Source organism: Urocitellus parryii, chromosome Y, assembly GCF_045843805.1.
Source record: "Urocitellus parryii isolate mUroPar1 chromosome Y, mUroPar1.hap1, whole genome shotgun sequence".
Classification (NCBI taxonomy): Eukaryota; Metazoa; Chordata; class Mammalia; order Rodentia; family Sciuridae; genus Urocitellus; species Urocitellus parryii.
The window spans coordinates 3,375,965-3,396,620 of record NC_135548.1 but is presented as its reverse complement, the minus strand read 5'-3'; the positions used below and the strand labels follow the sequence as shown (position 1 = coordinate 3,396,620).

At 35.4% G+C, this 20,656-nt stretch overlaps 1 protein-coding gene and 1 pseudogene across 2 annotated transcripts in view; one reads left to right on the top strand and one right to left on the bottom strand.

Moving 5' to 3' along the window:
* Positions 1–20,656, top strand: part of LOC113175910 (lysine-specific demethylase 6A-like) — a 212,960-nt gene that overhangs the window by 5,692 nt on the left and 186,612 nt on the right. For both annotated transcript variants that reach the window (XM_077794197.1, XM_077794198.1), the window contains exon 3: positions 8,759–8,867. In XM_077794197.1, coding sequence (XP_077650323.1) covers positions 8,759–8,867 — 109 coding nt within the window. The remainder of the gene's footprint in view (positions 1–8,758; positions 8,868–20,656) is intronic.
* On the bottom strand, positions 2,905–3,977 carry LOC144251194 (G patch domain and ankyrin repeat-containing protein 1 pseudogene; annotated as a pseudogene).

Below are 20,656 nucleotides of genomic sequence, written 5' to 3'. Positions count from 1 at the left end.
TCAGGAATTGATCGTGTAAATGATAGGAGAAAACATTAAAGTGATTTCAAAAGTGTTTTATTTTTGTTCTGAAATATATCAATAATAGTATTTAAGGTGATTTACACTGTATATGTTTTCTATTTGATGACTTTTACCAGATTCATTTCATTTATTCGTTTTCAGTTCTTAAGGAGATTGATATTTGAGTTAAAGAAGCAACCGTAGAAACAATGTAATGTGTTTCTTTTTTTTTTTTTTTTAAAGAGAATTTTATTTATTTATTAGTTTTTCGGCAGACACAAATCTTTTTTTGTATGTGGTGCTGAGGATCGAACCCAGGCACGCATGCCAGGCGAGCGTGCTACCGCTTGAGCCACATCCCCAGCCCCAAATGTGTTGTTATTTAGGAATTAGAACTTTTATTTGATGCATTAAAAGTGCAAAAAGAAAGAAAAAGAAAAGATTTCTTGGAAAGAGGCTGTCTTAACAATTATTTATATATTTTACCAAAAAAGTCTTAATCTAAAATATTTCTTTAAAATTGTGCCACATTAGTCACATAAATCTTAAGACATAGGCATTATTCAAAACTATATATAAACAGGCAGTTTTCTAGGTTTGGTTTACTTTTTCATAAAGTTCTCAGCTCTTTTTATAGTCAAACAGACTGCCATTATGTATAAACTAGTGAAATTGTTATGTATCACATGACTTTTTGTTACTCGGGTGATAAACTTATTTGTAGGCTTACACTCAATATCAAAATGGAGTTTGCAGGCTTTTTTTCTTTTTCTTTTTTTTTTTTTGCATTTCAATCCGTTATCATGCCTTATATTCTGATGTTAATGAATGGCTCCTGCTGCGCGCGCGTTATAAATTTTTTTTCCAAAATAACAGTTTTTGCTTGAGTATTATAGGGCAGTAAAATACAATCTGTTGGATTTTCAAATAAAACTGTCAATGTTCAGCTAAAAAACAAGATCTAAATCAACACAATTTGGCTATTATGTTGGTAAGATATGTGCCTCTATATAGATGGTAAATTAATTCAGTGGCATGTGTAACAGTTTTTCCTGTCTTTAATTTCTACTTCATTTTATTTCATTAGTATAATTATTTTATTTTATATTTTTTAGAGAGGGTCTTGCTAAGTTACTAAGTCTGATCTCAGATTTGTAGCCCTTGTACGTCAGCCTCCCAAGTAGATGGGATTATAGACTTGTGTCATTGTGATAGAATTTTATCAATTTTTTAAAAATGATATAATTTTTTTTGTCTGTTTGATTTTGATCAAATCTTAGTACTTTACATACCAGGAATGGAACCTAGGGGTGTTTGACTACTGAGCCACATTCCCAGGCCTTTTTTGTATTTTATTTTAAGACAAGGTCTTGCTGAATTGCTCAGGGCCCCGCTAAATTGCTGAGACAGGCTTTGAACTCAAAATCCTCCTGCCTTAGCCTCCTTAGCTGCTGCATTACAGGTGGGCACCTCCTGGCCTGGATAGCCATTTATTTATTTATTTACTTGCTGGGGGTGGGGGCACTGCAGATTGAAATCAGGATCTCACAGCCCCAGCCCTGTTTTGTATTTTATTCAGAATAGGATCTCATTGACTTGCTTAGGGCCTCACTAACTTGGTGGGACTGGCTTTGAATGTACAATCCTCCTACCTCAGCCTCCAAAGTATCTGGGATTACAGGTGTATGCCACAGTGCCCATCTTGGCTTTTGTTTGTTTAATTTTATTTGTTAGTTGTTTTACTTTATTTATTTATCTGCGGTGCTGAGAATTGAACCCAGTGCCTCATATGCTAGGCACATGCTGTACCACTGAGCCACAACCCCAACCCTTAGCCTTTGTTTTTAAAAGAGATTTTTAAAGGTATAAAACTAGTATAAAATCATATTCACTTTTGTCTTAGTGTCTTAGAAAACCTTCTTAATACTTAGAGATTGATTCCATGTTTTTCTTAAAGATTATATAGTATTCTTTTTAAAAAAAAATTTTAAGTATTCATTTTTCAGTTTTTGGTGGACACAACATCTTTATTTTATTTTATGTGGTGCTGAGGATCGAACCCAGTGCCCCGCACATGCTAGGCAAGCGCACTACTGCTTGAGTCACATCCCCAGCCCCAGTATTCTTTTTTTAAAAAAATATTTTTTAGTTGTAGATAGTCACAATATCTTTATTTATTTATTTTTCAGTGCCTCATGCATGCAAGGCAAGTGATCTACCATTGAGCTACAACCCCAGTCCCTATATAGTATTCTTTAAAAAATTTTTTTTGTTATAGATGAACCCGATATCTTTATTTCGATATTTATTTATTCTATTGGTGCTAAGGGCCGAACCCAATGTCTCACATGTAGGAGGCAAATGATGTGTTCCTGAGTCAAAACCCCAGTCGCCATAGTATTCCTTTTTTATATCAGTTTAAATAGTGTTTGAGGGCTGGGGATGTGGCTCAAGCGGTAGTGCACTCGTCTGGCATGTGTGTAGCCCGGGCTCGATCCTCAGCACCACATACAAAGATGTTGTGTCCGCCAAATACTAAAAAATGAATATTAAAAATTCTCTCTCTCAAAAAAAAAAATAGTGTTTGAGAAATCTTAGTTTTTACATTTTTCTTTTAACAATTTTCTTATATAGAATTTGGCACATAGAAATATTTTTAGGAATGCAGTAATGGAACAGAGATAGGTTCATTTGTATTTCATGTTTATTTATTTATTTTTTAAACCACAATACAAGATGTTTATTTCTCAATTCTCAGCCCTTCCTCCCCAAATCAGTGTCCAACAACCAAAACCTGAAGATCTGGCACCTGGGCAGATCCCAGAAAACATAAGTTGAAGGGCCCAAGTCAGAGATCCAAGTTCAGAATTCAAAGCAGACCAACTTCAGATTTCACCTATGTCAGAAATCAAGGTTCATGTATATCCTCAGATCCCGCTCCCAGGCCTTGTCCTTCTGTTGCTTTCTGTTCTCCCTCAGGCTAAGTGTGGCCACTGGAGGAGCTCTCTCTCCCAGACACAGCCTGGGTATCCCGAGCTAGGAAATGTGTGACTCGGGGCTGGGGTGCTGATCTGTAACCTAGACCTTCTTGGTCCCTCTTGAGGACAGTAGGTATGGGGTTGGCACGGCCTTAATCCCGGGGTCCCAGCCCCATTCCTGGTTCCCAGCCTCCCCTCAGCAGAAGCTTGAAACCAGGGCTGGAGGTGGGCACCCCAAAGGGAAGGCTAGGGGGCTGGGAACCCCTGGACAGTGACAGCAGATGAGCCGTGGATGTCCAGTGGTTGGAGTCTTCAAAATAGGCATCACAGATCTCACAGTACTGAGAGGAGGGAGAAGGAGACCGGTTCTCTGGGCACCTTGTCTCTCCATGGCGCTCCCTGATCATGTGTCATGTGGGCCACCTTGGCAAAGCCTGCTTCTTCAGCCAGCTGAGCAGCATCCTTGCCACCCAGCTCACAGACCCCCACTCAGGCAGCTCCTCGGCCCAGAAGATAGTGCACAGCAGCATTCTGGCCAGCTTGAGCAGCACACATCAGAGGTGTCCACCAGAAGGCATCTCGAGCGTTGATATTCCCTCCAGCTCCCCCTACCTCACAGGGCTCCAACAGCCTTCGAAGTTCTGCCAGGTCCTCCTCTTGGCAGCCTTCAATATCCACTGGGTCATTTTGTCCTCAGCTTCAAAGGATCTGCCTTGTCCTTGTCTTCCAGATATTCCTACTGCCACTGCTTCTGCTGCAGCCTCGCTTGTCATTCTTCTTTTCTTCCTTTTTTTTCTCCCTAACAGGATCAGGCCGAAATCTCTGGGGTTCAGGTGTACTGTTCTCATCTGCAATCAGTGCCTCATAGAAAGCCCGTGTTGGAGCCCCATCCAGGGTGGGTTCTGGCTTTTCAGGCTCTGATTGCTGTTGCCCATCGTTCCATAGGTCACTGGGGTCAGTGGCTGGGGTGAATGTGATGAGGGAAGGCCTGGACATGGCTTTTGGGAAAATGTAGACAAAAGAAGGATAAACAAGCAACGTAACCCGATGGCCTCTCTTTCTCCCAGCAGATCCTTGTAGTACCACCTCCAGGGATCTGCTGGGAGAAAGGGAGGCCTTGGATGAACAACACCCTACTGCCCCAAAACTTGACTCCACAACCTAAAGCCCTGCAAGACTTAAGGGTCCTGGGTCACATGTAAAAACAGTGACCCTAGAATAATAGACCCGGCCCCTTAGTAAAGATTACTAAAACTCTATGAGGGATTAGACGTGTGGATCTACATAGATGGCAGAGCTCTTGCAAATGTAAAACCCTGGATTCAATATGCAGCACTGAGAAGAAAAAAAAAATCTCTAATACATACCACTAAGGAAACTCAAACCAGCCCTTTAATTCTTGCTCGATCCTATTTCGAGATCTCCTGTTTCCAAACAAAAATAGACGTGACATTTTTCTGCAGTATCTCCAGAAAATGGGAAAGGCTCCTGCCTGCGTTGCTCTGTAGGTTGCTTTGTAGGTTCCCTACCTTAAAATGGCGCTATTCTAATCTAAAGAGTTGACAAACAGCCACAGGGCACGGCACAGCACGGCACGCATGTGTGACTGCGCTGAAACCTTTTGCATCGCGTGCCTAACTAGCGTCCTACTTTTACATAACGCTCCCACAATGCCCTTCGCGGCCCTCGATGTGGCCCCCACCTACAAGTTCATTTCCTGGAGCTGGGAAACCATTCTCCGGTTTAACAAAGGCCCTGAGGAGCCAGAAGGAAACCTGTGGAATGCCGAGAAGCTGTGAAATGAAATAATGTCACGTCGCCCCTCACCATTACTCTGACCAGGGTTCGAAGAACACACTTAAGATCCCGCAGCAGAACACTCCATTCAAGCCCTAAGAGGAAATGGAGAAGTCCAAAGGGACGAGCAGCAGAAAGGCTGGCGCCACCTCAGGTTCTCACACCACTCACTCAGCTCAGCCTAAGCACACCCCATCCAAGTCCCTCAGAATGGAGCCGGTCACACCTCCTGGCCTTATGCCAAATCCGGTCCGTCAGGGGATCTAGTGGCGGGTCCCACTGGGAGGAGAAACCTGACTGGCAATAGGGGCCCAGTGGATAGACCTAGAATTGAGTGCATCCGGAGGGCTGTAGCGCTGAGCTGGGACTTGAGGGGAAAAAGCTGTATTTCATGTTTATATCAGTTTGTATCCTTTAATGATGCCCCATCCTCCATCCACCAATCTTAATTGTTTCTTCAGAAATCCTCCTCATATTTATTCTTATTAACAGAATATCAGCAAAAATTTCTGCAAAGAGTTCATGATTTGGAATTTACTATTTGTGGGGGCTCAGTGTTTACTCTGGCTTGCAAAAGCTAAATTGTCATACAAGAATTGTTATTTCTGCTTTCTGTGGTAAAGACTTTTGAAACCTCTGTCTACTCTAAAAAATTGGAATAAAAAGTACTTTTTTAAATTTCAGTGAACTTTTAAATTCCTTCTCCCATTGGGTATAAAGTTCAAAGAATTCCCAGACTTATGGTCCAGAAATTTTTAGGTGATAGTCGCTCTTGAGCCCTACAGCTCATAAACCTACTTCCTGCTAATTCCGTGTGTCCAGCCTCATCAGTCCTACATCATCCTCAGTAAAAATAGATGAGAGGGCTGGGGTTGTGGCTCAGTGGTAGAACACTCACCTAACACATGCGAGGCCCTAGGTTCAGTCCTTAGCACCACATTAAAAATAAATAAATAAAAGTACTGTGCCCAGCTACAAATAAAAAAAATCAACATAAAAAAAAAGAACAGATGAGAGTGTCATATTTACTTCTTATTGCTATTAGTTTTGTTATTAGAAACAAGTCATTGCTTCCTTTTGGGATTTGCTTTTCTAGTGTAAGCACAGTTGAACATTTTTTTTAAAGATTAGAAGAGTCCCTTATGTGCTTTTTCTGTATATTATTAATCCCCCCCCGATTATTCAGTATTAGTTTTTTGTTTGTTTTTTGTGCTGCTGTGGATCAACCCAGAACCACTGAGCTATATTTCCAACACTTTTTAAAATTATTATTATTTTTTGGGTACTGGGGATTTAACCCAGGGGCAATTTACCTTTGAGCTGTATCCTCAAACAGCCCCCTCTTTGTTCTTACTTTTTATTTTGAGACATATTCTTGCTAAATTGTTTAGGATCTTGCCAAGTTGCTGAGGCTGGCTTCTAATGTGTGATCCTCATCTCAGCTTGCTGAGTTAACAGGATTATAGGAATATACCATTGTGCCTATCTTGCAATAATTTTTGTTTTTTTGTTTTTGGTTCTGGGGATTAAACTGACCATTGAGCCACATCCCCAGCCCTATTTTGTATTTTATTGAGAGACAGGGTCTCACTGAGTTGCTAGCATCTCCCTGTTACTGAGGCTGGCTTTGAACTCAGATCCTCCTGCCTCAGCCTCCTGAGCCACTGGAGTTACTAGTGTGGGCATCTGGGCCTGGTTTGCATTAGTTTCTTAACTGATCCCTTGACTGTTCTTCCTCTTACAAAGAAAAAACTTGCATTGTTTTTAGTTTTTGTTATTTGTTATTATTTTTCTCAGTACCTGTAAATATGCTTCTAGAGTTCTGGAAAGAGGGATTGGAATTAATACTCTTTGATAACCCAAGACTGATAAGAAAAACTTGATTACTTGAAAGTAGTTTTTATTTTTATTTCTGATATATCTGAGGAATTTGTCATGATCTTGTTAGTAAATAATGCATTATTGTGGTGATTTGAGAAAAGAGAAAATTGCTTACAGTATGAAGCAAGTGAAATTTCATTGTCACATTTATTTCTGAGGCCTTCCCCTACGACTGGATAGAGCCAAAATGGATTAATATAGTCTTAAGAATATGTTCAATTTGCTAGAACAACCATAATAAATTTTATTTGTAAAAAAAAAAAACACAAACACTTATTTATATATGTCTAAATTATTTAAAAGTAAATTCAGCCTTTTAATTATTTTTTAGTGATGGTGATTTGGTACTAAATATGCTCTCTAGATAGATAGAGTAGAAGAGAATGAAAACTGTGCTAACTGAATTTAAATTTTTGAAATGGGAGACTCTAATGTTGTGCAAGCTGATTTTTAAACTCTTTGACTCAAGTTATCCTCCTACTTTAGCTTCATGAGGTGCTAGGACTCCAGACCCACATCACCATACTTATCTTTTTTTTTTTTTTAAAGTTCTGGATGGACACAATACCTTTATTTGTTTATTTTTATGTGATGCTGAGGATCAAACCCAGTGCCTCACAGGCAAGCAAACTACTACTGAGCTGTAACTCCAGCACCGCTCAGTTCTTTTTTAAATTTAAATTTTACTCTTAAGGATGGTTGAGTTTTCCAGGACTAGAGAGGGTCTTTAAACTTATTGAGGAATTATATATTGAATTAGGTACTTAAAAGCTTTTTGTTTGAAGTGTCTTTTTTATTCAAAGGAGGAAAAAATGAAGGCATTTTATATATAAGAGAACAATCTATTTTCTCAACAGACTCTTCTGAGTAAGATAAAATATTTGGATAGTAATAGGATATTATCTTTGTTCCTTTATTGGATAGTTTATCTTGGATGGTTTTTTAGAGGCATCACAGCTGAGAGTCTTCCTTAAAGTGTTCTCAGATCTAAGAAATCATGTATTTCCCATGTTAGTAGTCCCTTTGAAGATAAAACTTATGTTTAATTTTTTTCTTTTGTTGCGTTGGAGATCAAACCCAGGGCTTTGTGCATGTGAAGCAAGCACTCTACCAACTAAGCTATATCCCCAGCCTGAACATGTGGTTCCTTAGACTTTTTTTTTCTTATATAGAGAGAATTTTTTAATTCTTTTTTTTTTTTTTTTTTTTTTAGTTTTTGGTGGACACAACATCTTTGTTTCTTGTATGTGGTGCTAAGGATCGAACCTGGGCACGTATGCATGCCAGGCAAGTGTGCTACCACTTGAGCCACATCCCCAGCCCCACATGTGGTTCTTTAAGAGTTACTTTTCTCTGTTAAAAAAAAAAGAAGTATGAGACTGTATCTATATGTATGGGGGCATGTAGTATTGGAGCTTGAAATATATGAAGAGAAAGGTATGTTTTAAAACAGAAAGATTTATGTTATTCTAGAAGGTGATATAGTTTCTGACAAATTATAGCTGATGAATACAAATGGTAGTTGCTATTAGTCCATAGCAACTCTGAGTGCATTGCAAATCACAAATGAGTTATATTTGTAATTTAAAATTTTATAAATATTTTACTATGATCATCAAATTATTGAGTTTTTTTATATGAAATTTTTGGAATATTTGTATGACATTTCATTTACAGCTCATCTCAATTTGAGTCACCATTTTTCAAATATTCAAATATTACATATAGCTAGTGTCTACTGAGTTTTTAATAAAGTTCTTTCAGTATCTGAAAGTAGTTTTACTGTATGGACAAGGACTTAAGTAACAATTTAGATTTGCTACTTTTTAAGTTATTAAGGTGTTTCTAGACTGTTTTATTGGGCAGTTCTTTGTTTAGATGGGAAGTCACTTACAGCATGACTGCTGGCTCCATTAATACTGGAAAAGCTGTTTTATTCAAGAGTAATGTGTTACTTCATCCCAAGTTTTTGATAGAAAATGACATTTATTGATTGAGTTTGATTTCTTTAGTAATTGTAACATGTATGCTTTCTTTCAGGAAGGAAATGCTATCTAGGGTTTTATTGTTTTAAAAATGTTTATATTTTTCATTTCTAGGCTGTTCACTGCTACGAATCTTTAATATTAAAAGCGGAAGGAAAAGTGGAGTCTGATTTCTTTTGTCAATTAGGTCACTTCAACCTCTTATTGGAAGATTATTCAAAAGGTAATGATATTTTTTTCTCTTCCATTTTTTTGCTTGATTTATGTTTGCATCATGTAATTGTAATGGTTTTTATTTTTAACCAAGGCCACTTCCTACTGTCTTCTTACTCTCTTCTAAGCAGCTCATAACTTAGTAAGCAATGAGAAAAAAGAGTAGATGGAAATGTGAATTTTTTTGTACCTCAATGTAATTATTTAAGGAACCTGATGATTCAGCAAAATTTATATAATATCCTACGTGTCTGTTGCTCTTTGTTTGTCCTTGTGAAAATTTATGTTCTTTTATCATAGTAGAAAGAGAACAAATTCAATATATATTTTTTATTATTTATTCTTTAGTTGTAGGTGGACATAATATTTTTATTTTATTTTTATGTGGTGCTGAGAATCGAATCCAGTGCCTCAGATATGTGAGACAGGTGCGCTACCACTTGAGCCACATCCCCAGCCCTCAATATTTTTGTCTGTGTGTGCAAATGTAGAAATTTTGGGCAGCTGATGGTACAGCTCAGTTGGTAGAGTGCTTGCCTTGCATGCACAAGGCCCTGGGTTCAGTTCCTAGCATCACACACCTACACAAAACAAATGCAGATTGACTTTAAAAAAAATTTCCATTTGGGGGCTGGGGCAATGGCTCAGTGGCAGAGCACTTGCCTGGCATATGTGAGGAACTGAGTTGGATCCTCAGCACCGCATATAAATAAATAATAAAGGTACATCAAGAACTAAAAAACATTAAAAATTTTTTTTTCCATTTTATCTGGGCATAGTGGTGCCCATAATTCCAGCTGCCTGTAATTCCAGTGGCTAGGCTGAAGCAGAAGGATCGCAAGTTCAAAGCTCCTCTCAGTAAAAGCGAGGTGCTGCTACTCAGTGAGACCCTGTCTCTAAGTAAAATATAAAATAGGGCTGGGGATGTGGCTCACTGGCCAAGTGCTCTCCTCAGTATGCCCCTCTCAAAAATTTAGAAAAAATTATAAATTTTTTTTCATAATCTTATTATTATAGACTAATAGGGATTCATAATTTCTTCTGAGCTTGGATTTTCCATAAAACACATTTGTTTTTTAGAAATAGGTGAAAATACATACCTTGAAATAATTATTTAAGATCTTTTATTTTATAGTATCAGATGATATGTTTGTTTGTGTGTGTGTGTGTGTGTGTGTGTGTGTACTGGTGATTGAACTCAGGTTCAGTAGTTGCATGCTTGGGAACTATTCTATCCCTGAGCTCTGTCCCAGGCTCTCTCTCTCTTTTTTTTTTTTTTTGAGACAGGATCTCCCTATGTTACCTATATTGGCCTTAAGCTTGTGATCATGCCTTCTCAGCCTCCTGAGTAGCTAGGACTAAGATGTGTATCATGGTGCCTGATTCATTGTTCATTTAAGAAGCTAAAAACCACTTCAGACATTTTCTCTTTCATAGCAATATTCCTAGTAAACAAACATACGAAACTGTCTTATAAGCAAAAATATTTTATAACTTTTTTTGATACTAGGGATTAAACCTAGGGACACTCAACTACTGAGCTACACCCCCAGCACTCTTTTGTATATTATTTAGAGACTGGGGCTCACTGAGTTGCTGGCTTTGAACTTGTTATCCTCCTGCCTCAGCCTCCCCAGCCACTTGGTTTACAGGTTGTGCCACAGTGCCTGGCTTAATATTTTATAAGTTTTTGATGGAAATAAACATTTTGGTGGTAACATTATGACACTTCAGCAAATATGGTTAATGGGAAGAAAAGTGGACTATTAAAAGTGGTTTAGAGTTGGAGGCTAAGGTTGTAGCTCTGTGGTTGAGTGCTTATTTAGCATGCTTAACCACCTGGGTTCCATTACCAGTACTACATAAGGAAAAAACTTAATATTTCTATCACAGTTCCCAAGAACAGCCAAAAAGAAAGAAGAAATGGAAAACAAAACAAAAAACAAAAGAGTGTGTGCTTTATGGATATATGTATGTATGTTATAAGTAATATATTATTCTATATTACTTATAATATCAAATTTTATTAGTTATAATGCTGTTGGCCAAGAGAGTTCAGTGATAATGAGTCAATGTTATATATATGTATGTAAAATTTACATTAGTAAGATAATTTTAAACAACATAAGACAAGATTATGTATTAATCTGGTAATGAAATTTTTATAGCTGAGATTTAATGGGAATTTAATCCTGTATTTCTTTTGATGAGGAATGATTTTTTAGTATTTGCTATAATTTAGTAATAACAGGAAAATGAAGAATGATGAACATGAAGGATGGTAGTCTATATGGATTTTCTTCATTGAACATTGTAACTGTTTTTTTTTTTTTTCAAGAAAGAGTGAGAGAGGAGAGATTAGTTTTCAGTGGACACAACATCTTTGTTGGTATGTGGTGTTGAGGATCGAACCCGGGCCGCACGCATGCCAGGCGAGCGCTCTACCGCTTGAGCCACATCCCCAGCCCCTGTAACTGTTTTTTTTTGTGTGTGTTTTTTTAATATTTATTTTTTAGTTTTTGGCGGACACAACATCTTTGTTTGTATGTGGTGCTAAGGATTGAACCTGGGCCACACGCCAATATTTGAGAAATGTAATATGAAAGCTTCAGTGGCCCTTTATTAAAGAGAAGCAAGCATTGAAAAGAATTGTTTTTAGTTTTTGATGGACCTTTATTTTATTTATTCATATCTGGTGCTGAGAATTGAACTTAGTGCCTCTCACACATGCTAGGCAAGTGCTCTACCACTGAGCTACAACCCCAGCCAGAGAAGCAAACATTTTGATAAAAATCCTACTAGACTATTCTGCAGCATAAAAATTTTCAAAATTAGAAATTGGAATTTACTTTGTTTCTGCTACTATTTTGTTTGTTTTTTTTTAAAGACTTATAGGAGCATACTAATATTTTTATATCTAAATCTTTATATTTAGAGTCTACATTAACATTTTAAAACGTAATTCCTGTTTATTATTCTATTATGCAAAATATTATTGTGCATTTTTTGTATATGTGTGTGCTGTTAAGATTACTGTATTGACATACCTTGCTAAGTTTTTTTCATATCCATAATTATTTTCATATCTTCAAGTATTATTGGCATTATGTCTAATATTTGTATAAGCTTTTTAATGCATAATATCAAATTGTTTTCTGGAAAGATTTTGGTAATGTATATTTGTGAAATTGCTAAAACAAAGTAATTAACATTTACATTACCATGTATGTATCAATTTTTTATGTGGTGAGTTTGAGAACACTTAAAATCTACTTTCTTAGCAGTTTTCAAGAAAATAATAATTGGGCTGGGGATATGGCTCAAGTGGTAGCTCGCTTGCCTGGCATGCGTGCAGCCCGGGTTTGATCCTCAACACCACATACAAACAAAGATGTTGTGTCCACTGAAAACTAAAAAATAAATATTAAAAATTCTCTCTCTCTCTCTCTCCTTCCTGAAAAAAAAAAAAATAATTATTATTACCATATTAGTCACCATGTTGTGTAGATTTCTTGAATTTATTTGTCTTATCTCTGAAATTTTATATCCTGTGGCCAAAATATTCCCAATGTGTTTTAAATTCCTTATTTGGAAAAGATAAAGAAAGATTTTGAGGTGAAAGAACAAATAACTATATGTATATCACCTTCCTCAATTTCTTTTTAATTTTCTTGTTTTATTTCTTTTTCTCTTTTTTACTTATGCTTTTTAATGAGGTTGTTTTAGTAAAACTTATATTTAACTTGATTTTGATGCTTTTCTTTTGAATTTATTTTTTTCAGAATTGCACATTACAAATACATTGTTGATGTTTTGCAATCATTTTAATATTTAAGAAGTATTATGTATATTTAATCTGTTCTTAGCCTGTAAGCCTGATGTGTGTTTTTGAGAGTTACTTGTTTGAGAGGGATACTTGTTTTTCTCCCATGGGGTTGCTTTTTTTTTTTTTTAATATTATTTTAGTTGTCAATGGATCTTTGTTTTATTTATTTATATATGGTGCTGAGAATTGAACCCAGTGCCTCACACATGCCTGGGGAGCGCTACCACTGAGCCACAACCCCAGCCTTCATTGGGATACCTTTAACAAAAGTGGGGATGTTAGCTTATAGCAAACTAAAATAGAGGTAAAAGAGAGTATTTTTAGAAAGTGGAAGGTTGTTTAAAACTTAAAATTGATTGCAAGGATTATCAAAACAGAAGTTTTCAATATCCATCACTATAAAACTGCTGGCTAGCTTATTTAGAATAGGAGACATAGAATATGTTAAGATTTTTCTGAAAATAAGTTGCCAGGATTGATGGAATAGAATGTATTCTTGAGAATTTATATAAGTGGGCTAAAAGATAACATAAGTTATGAGATGATACCGAAGATTTTAAAAGGGTTAATAATTTTTGGTAAATCATATGAGTTATGAATTTTAACTTTGTTGATTGAAAATGCAGTCTTACCACAATAGTCTCTTAATGACTTTATCTAGGAGCATCTTGTAATTAATAAGTATGGTAATGCTTTTATTTCCTATACATATGGTCAGGTTTTGTAGTTTTTATAAAGTACATACTCATTTTCCCTCATTAGCCTCTTAACATTAGGAGAGTTCATTCACAATATTATGAAGCAATATTGATAAATTATTAATTAAAGCCTCTGCTTGTATTTCCTTTATTTTTGCATATTGTTCTTTTTCTGTCCCAGAATCCCATCTGGGATAACTAATTACATTTTATTATCATGTTTATTTATGCTCTTCTTGGCTGTTGCCATTCTCTTAGATTCCCCTTACTTTTGATAATGTTCATAATTTTAAGCAGTGCTGATTAGGTATTTTGTAGAATGTTCCTTATTTGAGATCATCTGTTGTTTTTCTCATGATTAATCTAAGATTAGGCATTTTTAAGGGGAAAATCATATAGGTAAATTGAAATATCGTCATGTCATGTTTGAGCTGTATAATATCAAGTGACTTACAAGTGTTTAAGTTAACTTTAATCACTGGCTGAGGTGGAGTTTGTCATGTTTTTCAGTTGTAAAGTTATTCATTTTTGCTTTATTCCACTCTGTATTCTTCTGGGGGAATATAGCCCAAGGGAGTTAATGCTCTGCTTCCTTGAGGGCAGAATATCTGTATATGTTATTTGGAATTATTCTGCATTATTTCTCCTTCAGTTATTTATCTCGTTAGTCAGAGGGGATTTACGGATAGCCATATTTGGAATTATAATCAATATATGTTATAGGATTTTCATGATGAAATTTGGCTATGAGGAATTTTCTGCCCTTTTGTCATCATTGAGGGATTTTTGAGTCTTAAAGTTTTGTTTTGTTTTGGTACTCAAAAGTTGCTTCTCTGGCTTGATAGGTAACTCCTGCTCAAGAATCAGTTATTTCTTCAAGGAACTCCAGTTCTTTTTTTTCTTTTTTTCTTTTGAGAGAATTTTGTAAAATACCTAGATCTGATTCCTAGATATACTTGTTACTAGATATCATATATCTACCTATAAATATCATATATTTATTCTTAATATTAACATTTGTGTACATACCTCATAATATTTTTATGTTTAACCAACTCTTATCAGGGTAAATAAGAGTTTATAACATCTATAATTCTTTTGTTTGTACCGGGGATTGAACCTAGGGTGCTTAACCACCAGACCACATCTCCAGCCCTTTTTATGTATTTATTTGAAGACAGGTTTTTGCTGAATTGCTTAGAGCCTCGATAAATCGCAAAGGCTGGCTTTGAACCCATGTTCAAATCATAGAATTGGCTTGTGTGTATAAAACTCCAACTAAAAAGTTTACTGGATGTAGAGTTTATTATTTTTTTATTTAAATTTTCTTTTCATAATTAAAATTTTTTTAGTTGTAGATGGACAGATGCCTTTATTTGTTTACTTTTGTGTTGTGCTAAGGATCAAACCCAATACCTCACACATGCTAGGTAAATGCTCTCTCACTGAGCTTCAGCCTCAGCCCTGGGTTTGAGTTTAAGAAACAACTCAATTTTGATTGACACATAATTTTACCAAGTTATGGGATACAGTATGATAGTTTCATCCTTACATGTATTGTGTATTCTCTATGAGATCAAGTTTTTTATATTATGTTTTTTTGTGTGGGGTATCAGGTTTGAACTTGGTGGCTCTAAACCCCTGAGCCATATCCAGCCATATTTGCTATTTTATTTAGAAATAGGGTATCGCCTTGCTGTTGCTGAGGCTGGCTTTTAACTCATGATGTCCTGTTTCAGCCTCCCAGGCTGCTGGGATAATGGGTGTGTGCCTCTGCGCCTGGCTGTATTACATATTTGAGTGGGATCATGCAGTATTTTATGTGTATTACTTTTATCTTTTACGATAATTCTCCATGTTCCTTCTTGTCACTTTGACATGATTTCCTTCTTTATTGTGTCTGAATAATATTCTATTGTGTATATATTTCACATTTTCTTTACTACATATGTTGATAGGTCTATTCTATGTCTTGGCTTCTGTGAATAATGTTGAATGAATGTGGAAGTGCACACTTTCAACTTACTGATTTCTTTTTCTTTGTGTATTTATCTAATAATAGTGTGATTGCTGTATTAAACGGTAATTTTATTTTTACTTTATTTTTAAAATTTTTTAGTTGTAGGTGAACACAAAGCTTTATTTTATTATTTATTTTTATGTGGTGCTGAGGATCAACCAAGCACCTCACATGTGCTAGGCAAGTGCTCTACTGCTGAACCACAACCCCAGCCCCTTATTTTTAATTTTCTGAAGAACCTTCATATTGTTTACCTTAATGGTTGCATGAATTTACATTCTCACCAATAGTGTCTTCACTACTTGTTGTTGATAAATAGACATTCTAACAATGAGATATTACCTCATTGTGAATTTTATTTGCATTTTCCTGATGATTAGTAATATTAAGCATTGTTTTTATATATTTGTTGAACATTTAGGTGTCTTTTTTGAGAAATGTCTTTTGATGACTTTTTTTTAATGTTTATTTTTTAGTTATAGTTGGACACAATACCTTTATTTATTTATTTTTATGTGGTACTGAGGATTGAACCGCCAGTCCCTCACTTGGTAGGCAAGTGCTCTACCACTGAGCCACAACCCCAGCCCTCTATTGATTATTTTTACCTATTTTAAAATTGATTTTTAATTTTGCAATGGAGTTGAGTTCCTTATGAATATTAAACCATTATCTGATGTACAATTTGCAATTTTTTCCTCTTATTCAGTTGTTTGTTTTCTTTGTGTAGAGGATTTTTAGTTAGTGTAATGTATTTCTATTAGTTCATTTTGCTTTTATTGGCTATGGTTTTCAGGTTAACCAAAACATCCTATCCTAATGTTCCTTTGGTTTTGTTTTAGTAATTTCATAATTTCAGGTCTTACATACAAAACTGTAATTCAATTATGTGGGTTTTTTTTACTTGTTTTTGCAGTATGGGTGATAGAACTAAGGGCTTCTGTTAGGGTCGGGCAAACGTCGGAGGAAGAGACCAACAAGAGACTTGTCTCATGCAAAACCAAAGGGTTTATTGGGGGAACCAGCATGCTGGGGCCCACAGTTCTCCTGAGAGAAACTGGAGTCCCGAGTACAGCTTAAGCAGAGTTTTTATGCAGTGTTTAAACAGGGAAGTTCATATGGCAGTTAGGGTGTGAGGGTGGGATTGTTACAAAATAACCATTACAGAATAATCATGTGCAGGGGGTGTTGGGTCAGGGTACATTTTGACATAAGTAACTGTTTTTAACATAAGTTTTGGGTTCCAGGAAGACAGAACTTAAACTTACAGAAAAGCAAAATTTAAACTTAACAGGAGAGAAAAACTTAAATTTAACCTTTACACTTTAAGCATTTTAGGATTTTTTTTCCTTGTGCTGTGAAAAACGGAGACTCTTCCATTTTAGTCATGTTAAGTCTTTCAGTTAATGTATGTGAAATAACTCTTCATTTATTTTGGGCTTCTTTAGTTTCTTAGTCTTTTTTTTAATATAAAGATTTTTTTGGACACAATATCTTCATTTATTTTATTTATTTATTTTTTATATGTTGCTGAGGATCGAACCCAGAACCTCACAAGTGCGAGGCACATGTTCTACCGCTGAACATATCCCTAGCCCCTAGTTTCTTAGTCTTCTTAGTATATTTCATGCACATATTTTACTAAATGTTTTGTTTACAGTATACCTAAGTATATCAGTTTTTGGTAAATATTTTTATTTTTTTGTGTGTGTTTGTTCATTTGTAGTATTGTTAACATTAGTTAAGTTTTGCAAATTGACCTAATATTATGAGATCTTACTGAACTTTTGTTAGTTTTAGGAGCTCTTTTTATAATTCTTTGGGAATTTTTTCCCTGATGTCATTTAATAATGACTGGAAATTGTTTAGTTTTGAACAGTCAACACAAATCCAACTGGCTTTTAGAAGGAAATTTTTTTTAAGTTGTTTATGGATTTTTATTTTATTATTTATTTATTTTTATGCAGTGCTGACAATAGAATCCAGTGCCTCAGACATGTGAGACAGGTGCTCTACCACTAAGCCCCACAACCCAGCTCTAGAAGGAAGTTTTTTAAAGTAGGAAAAGTATAAAAGAATCTGGGGTTAGAACTGGCTCTCGTCCCATGAAAGTTTATATTTCCTGAAGAAATATATGGGATAAACTATGAGTGAATGCTAGTTAACACATAATTAAAGTTTCTGGCTAATTTTAATTTTGAGATGCCAGAGATTTAGCAGGAAATATGATAAAGAAAGAGTAGAGAGTTTAAATGAAGGTCAAATCAAAATGCTTCTGTAGAGATAAAAGTAACTACCCTTACATCATTCCATTTGTACAATGTGGAGAGTAGGAACTTTGCCAGTTAGTGTTCGTTAGTTTATGTACATATTTTATTTTTAATACTGGGAATTGAACCCAGGTGTGTTCATTTTATTTTATTTTTGAGACAGGGTCTTGCTAAATTGCTGAGAGTCCCACTAAATTGCTGAGGCTGACGTTAAACTTGAATCTTTATGTTATAGCCTTCCTAGTTGGCAGAATTACAGGAATGTGCCACCATACCTTCAGTACATTTAACTTTATTATGTTTTTTAATTTGTGCATATTTGCGGTATTGGGGGTTTAACTCAGTGGTGAGATATATATGTATGTGTATATAGTAATTCTAGGAATTGAACTCAAGGGTACTCTACAACTGAATTACATTCTCAGGCTTTTTTATAGCCTGTTTTATTTTGCAATGTGGTCTTGCAGTTGCCAACCAAAACTGGCCTCATATTGGCAATTCTCCTGCTTTAGCCTCGTGAACTATTGGGATTATAAATGTTCCCCATCATGCCTAGCTTCTAATACTATCTTTTTCAAAACCAAGAATTTTACTTTTTTCCTCCTCTCTATTTTTTTTTAATTAGGATGTTTTGTTACATATTTCTATGTGGACATAATATAATAATATACTTTGGCCATGGTCATTCCCCAGTATTTCCTTTTCCTTCTTCTGGTCTCTTTCTGTATGTTATTGATCTTCCTTTGATTTTTTAAGATTTCTTGCCCACCTTTCTTTTCCTTTTCTTCTGTAGCTTCCACATATGAGAGACTGCATGAAACCCTTGATCTTGTGAGTTTGACTTATTTTACACAACATAATGATCTCAAGTTCCACCCATTTTCCTGCTATTGACATAATTTTCATATTTATTTATAGCTGAATAGAACTTCGTTTTGTATACATCACTTTTTATTTATTCATTCATCTGTTCATGGTCACTTAGGTTAAGACTACAGTGCGGCTATAAACGTGGGTGTGCATCGATCTGTATTATAATGACTATAATTCTTTAGAATAAATACCAGCAGTAATATAGCTAAGTCATATGATGATTTCCTGCTTGGTCTTTTGAGGAGCCTCCTTACTGATTTCCATAGTGGTTGTACTAATTTACTATCCTATCAACAGTGTAAAAATGTTCCCTTTACTCCATTTTTTTCTCCAGAATTTATTATTATTTGTATTCTTAATGGCTGGCATTCTGACTAGAATGAGATTTACTAGTGTAGTTTTTTTTTTTTTTTTTTAAAGAGAGAGGTGTGAGAGAGGGAGAGAGAGAGAGAGAGAATTTTAATATTTATTTTTTAGTTTTCGGCAGACACAACATCTTTGTATGTGGTGCTGAGGATCAAACCCAGGCCGCACGCATGCCAGGCGAGCGCGCTACCACTTGAGCCACATCCCCAGCCCCATACTAGTGTAGTTTTGATTTGCATTTTCCCAGTCGCTAATGATTTTGAACATTTTCTTTCATATATTTGTTGGCCATTTGTATTTCTTTTAACAACTGTCTGTTTAATCATTTGCCTATATATTTTTGTTTTTTGGGTACCAGGGATTGAACTCAGGGGCACTTGACCACTGAGCCCCATCCGTAGCCCTATTTTTATTAAGTTGCATAGCACCTCACTTTTGCTGAGTCTTGTCTTTGAACTTGCAATCCTCCTGCGTCAGCCTCCTGAGCCCCTGGGATGACGGTATGCACTATCATGCCCAGCATTGCATATGTATTTTTTAAAAAGTTTTATTTAAAACATTTTTTTAGTTGTAGATAGACATAATACCTTGATTTTATTTTATTCTTTTTATGCACTGCTAAGAATTGAACCTAGCACCTCACACATGGTAGGCAAATGCTCTTCTACTGAGCCATGACCCAGCCCCTGTCCATTTATTAATTGTCATTTTTTCTTTTATTTTTTGGTGTTTTTGAGTTCTTCATATATTTTAAATAGTAATTCTCTGTCAGAAGAGTAGCTAGGAAAGATTTTTCTCATTCTGAATATTCTCTCTTACTGTCTTGTTTCCTGTGTGCAGAATCTTTCTAATTTAATGTCATAAAATGTATTAATTGTTGACATTATTTTGTGAGTTTTATTCTTGAGGTTTATTTCCAAATTTATTTCTATTGAGAAAGTTGTTGTCTCTGCCTATGTGCTGGAGTATTGATTATATGTTTCCTTCTAGGAGTTGCATAATTTCATGTTGTAATTCTTAGGTCTTTGATCCATTTGAAGTTGACTTTTGTGCAGGGTGAGGGGTAAGAATCTAGTTTCTTTCTTCTATATATGAATATCCAGTGTTCCTTGGCACCAGTTGTTAAAAAGTTTGTCTTTTCTCCAGTAATGCTTTTCGTACCTTTCTTACGGATCAGAGGACTGTAGATGAGTTAGTTTTTCTCTGGGTCTTTTGTTCCGTACCAGTGGTTTGTGTGTCTATTTTTATGCCAGTTCCATGAAGTTTTTGTTATATAACACTGTAGTATAATTTTGATGCCTCCAGTATTGATTTTTGGCTCACAATACTTTGATTATTTGGGGTCTTTTATTCTTCTCAATGAATTTTACGTCTCTTTTTTCTTTTAAATTTCTTTGAATAATGTCGTTGATATTTTGATGGAGATTGTATTGAATTTGTGTATTGTTTTTGGTAGTATGGTCATTTTAATAATATTAGTTCTATCTAATGTTGAATCTGGGAGGTCTTCAATTTCTTTTTCAGTGTTCTATAATTTTCATTGTAAAGGTCTTTCATTTCCATTGTCATTTATTCCTAGGTTTTTATTCTTTTTTTTTAATATATATTTTTAAATTTTAGGTGGACACAATATCTTTTTTTTTTAATGTGGTGCTGAGAATCAAACCCAGTGCCTCACGCATGCTAGGCGAGCGTGCTACCACTTGAGCCACATCCCCAGCCCAGTTTTTATTCTTTTTTGAAGTT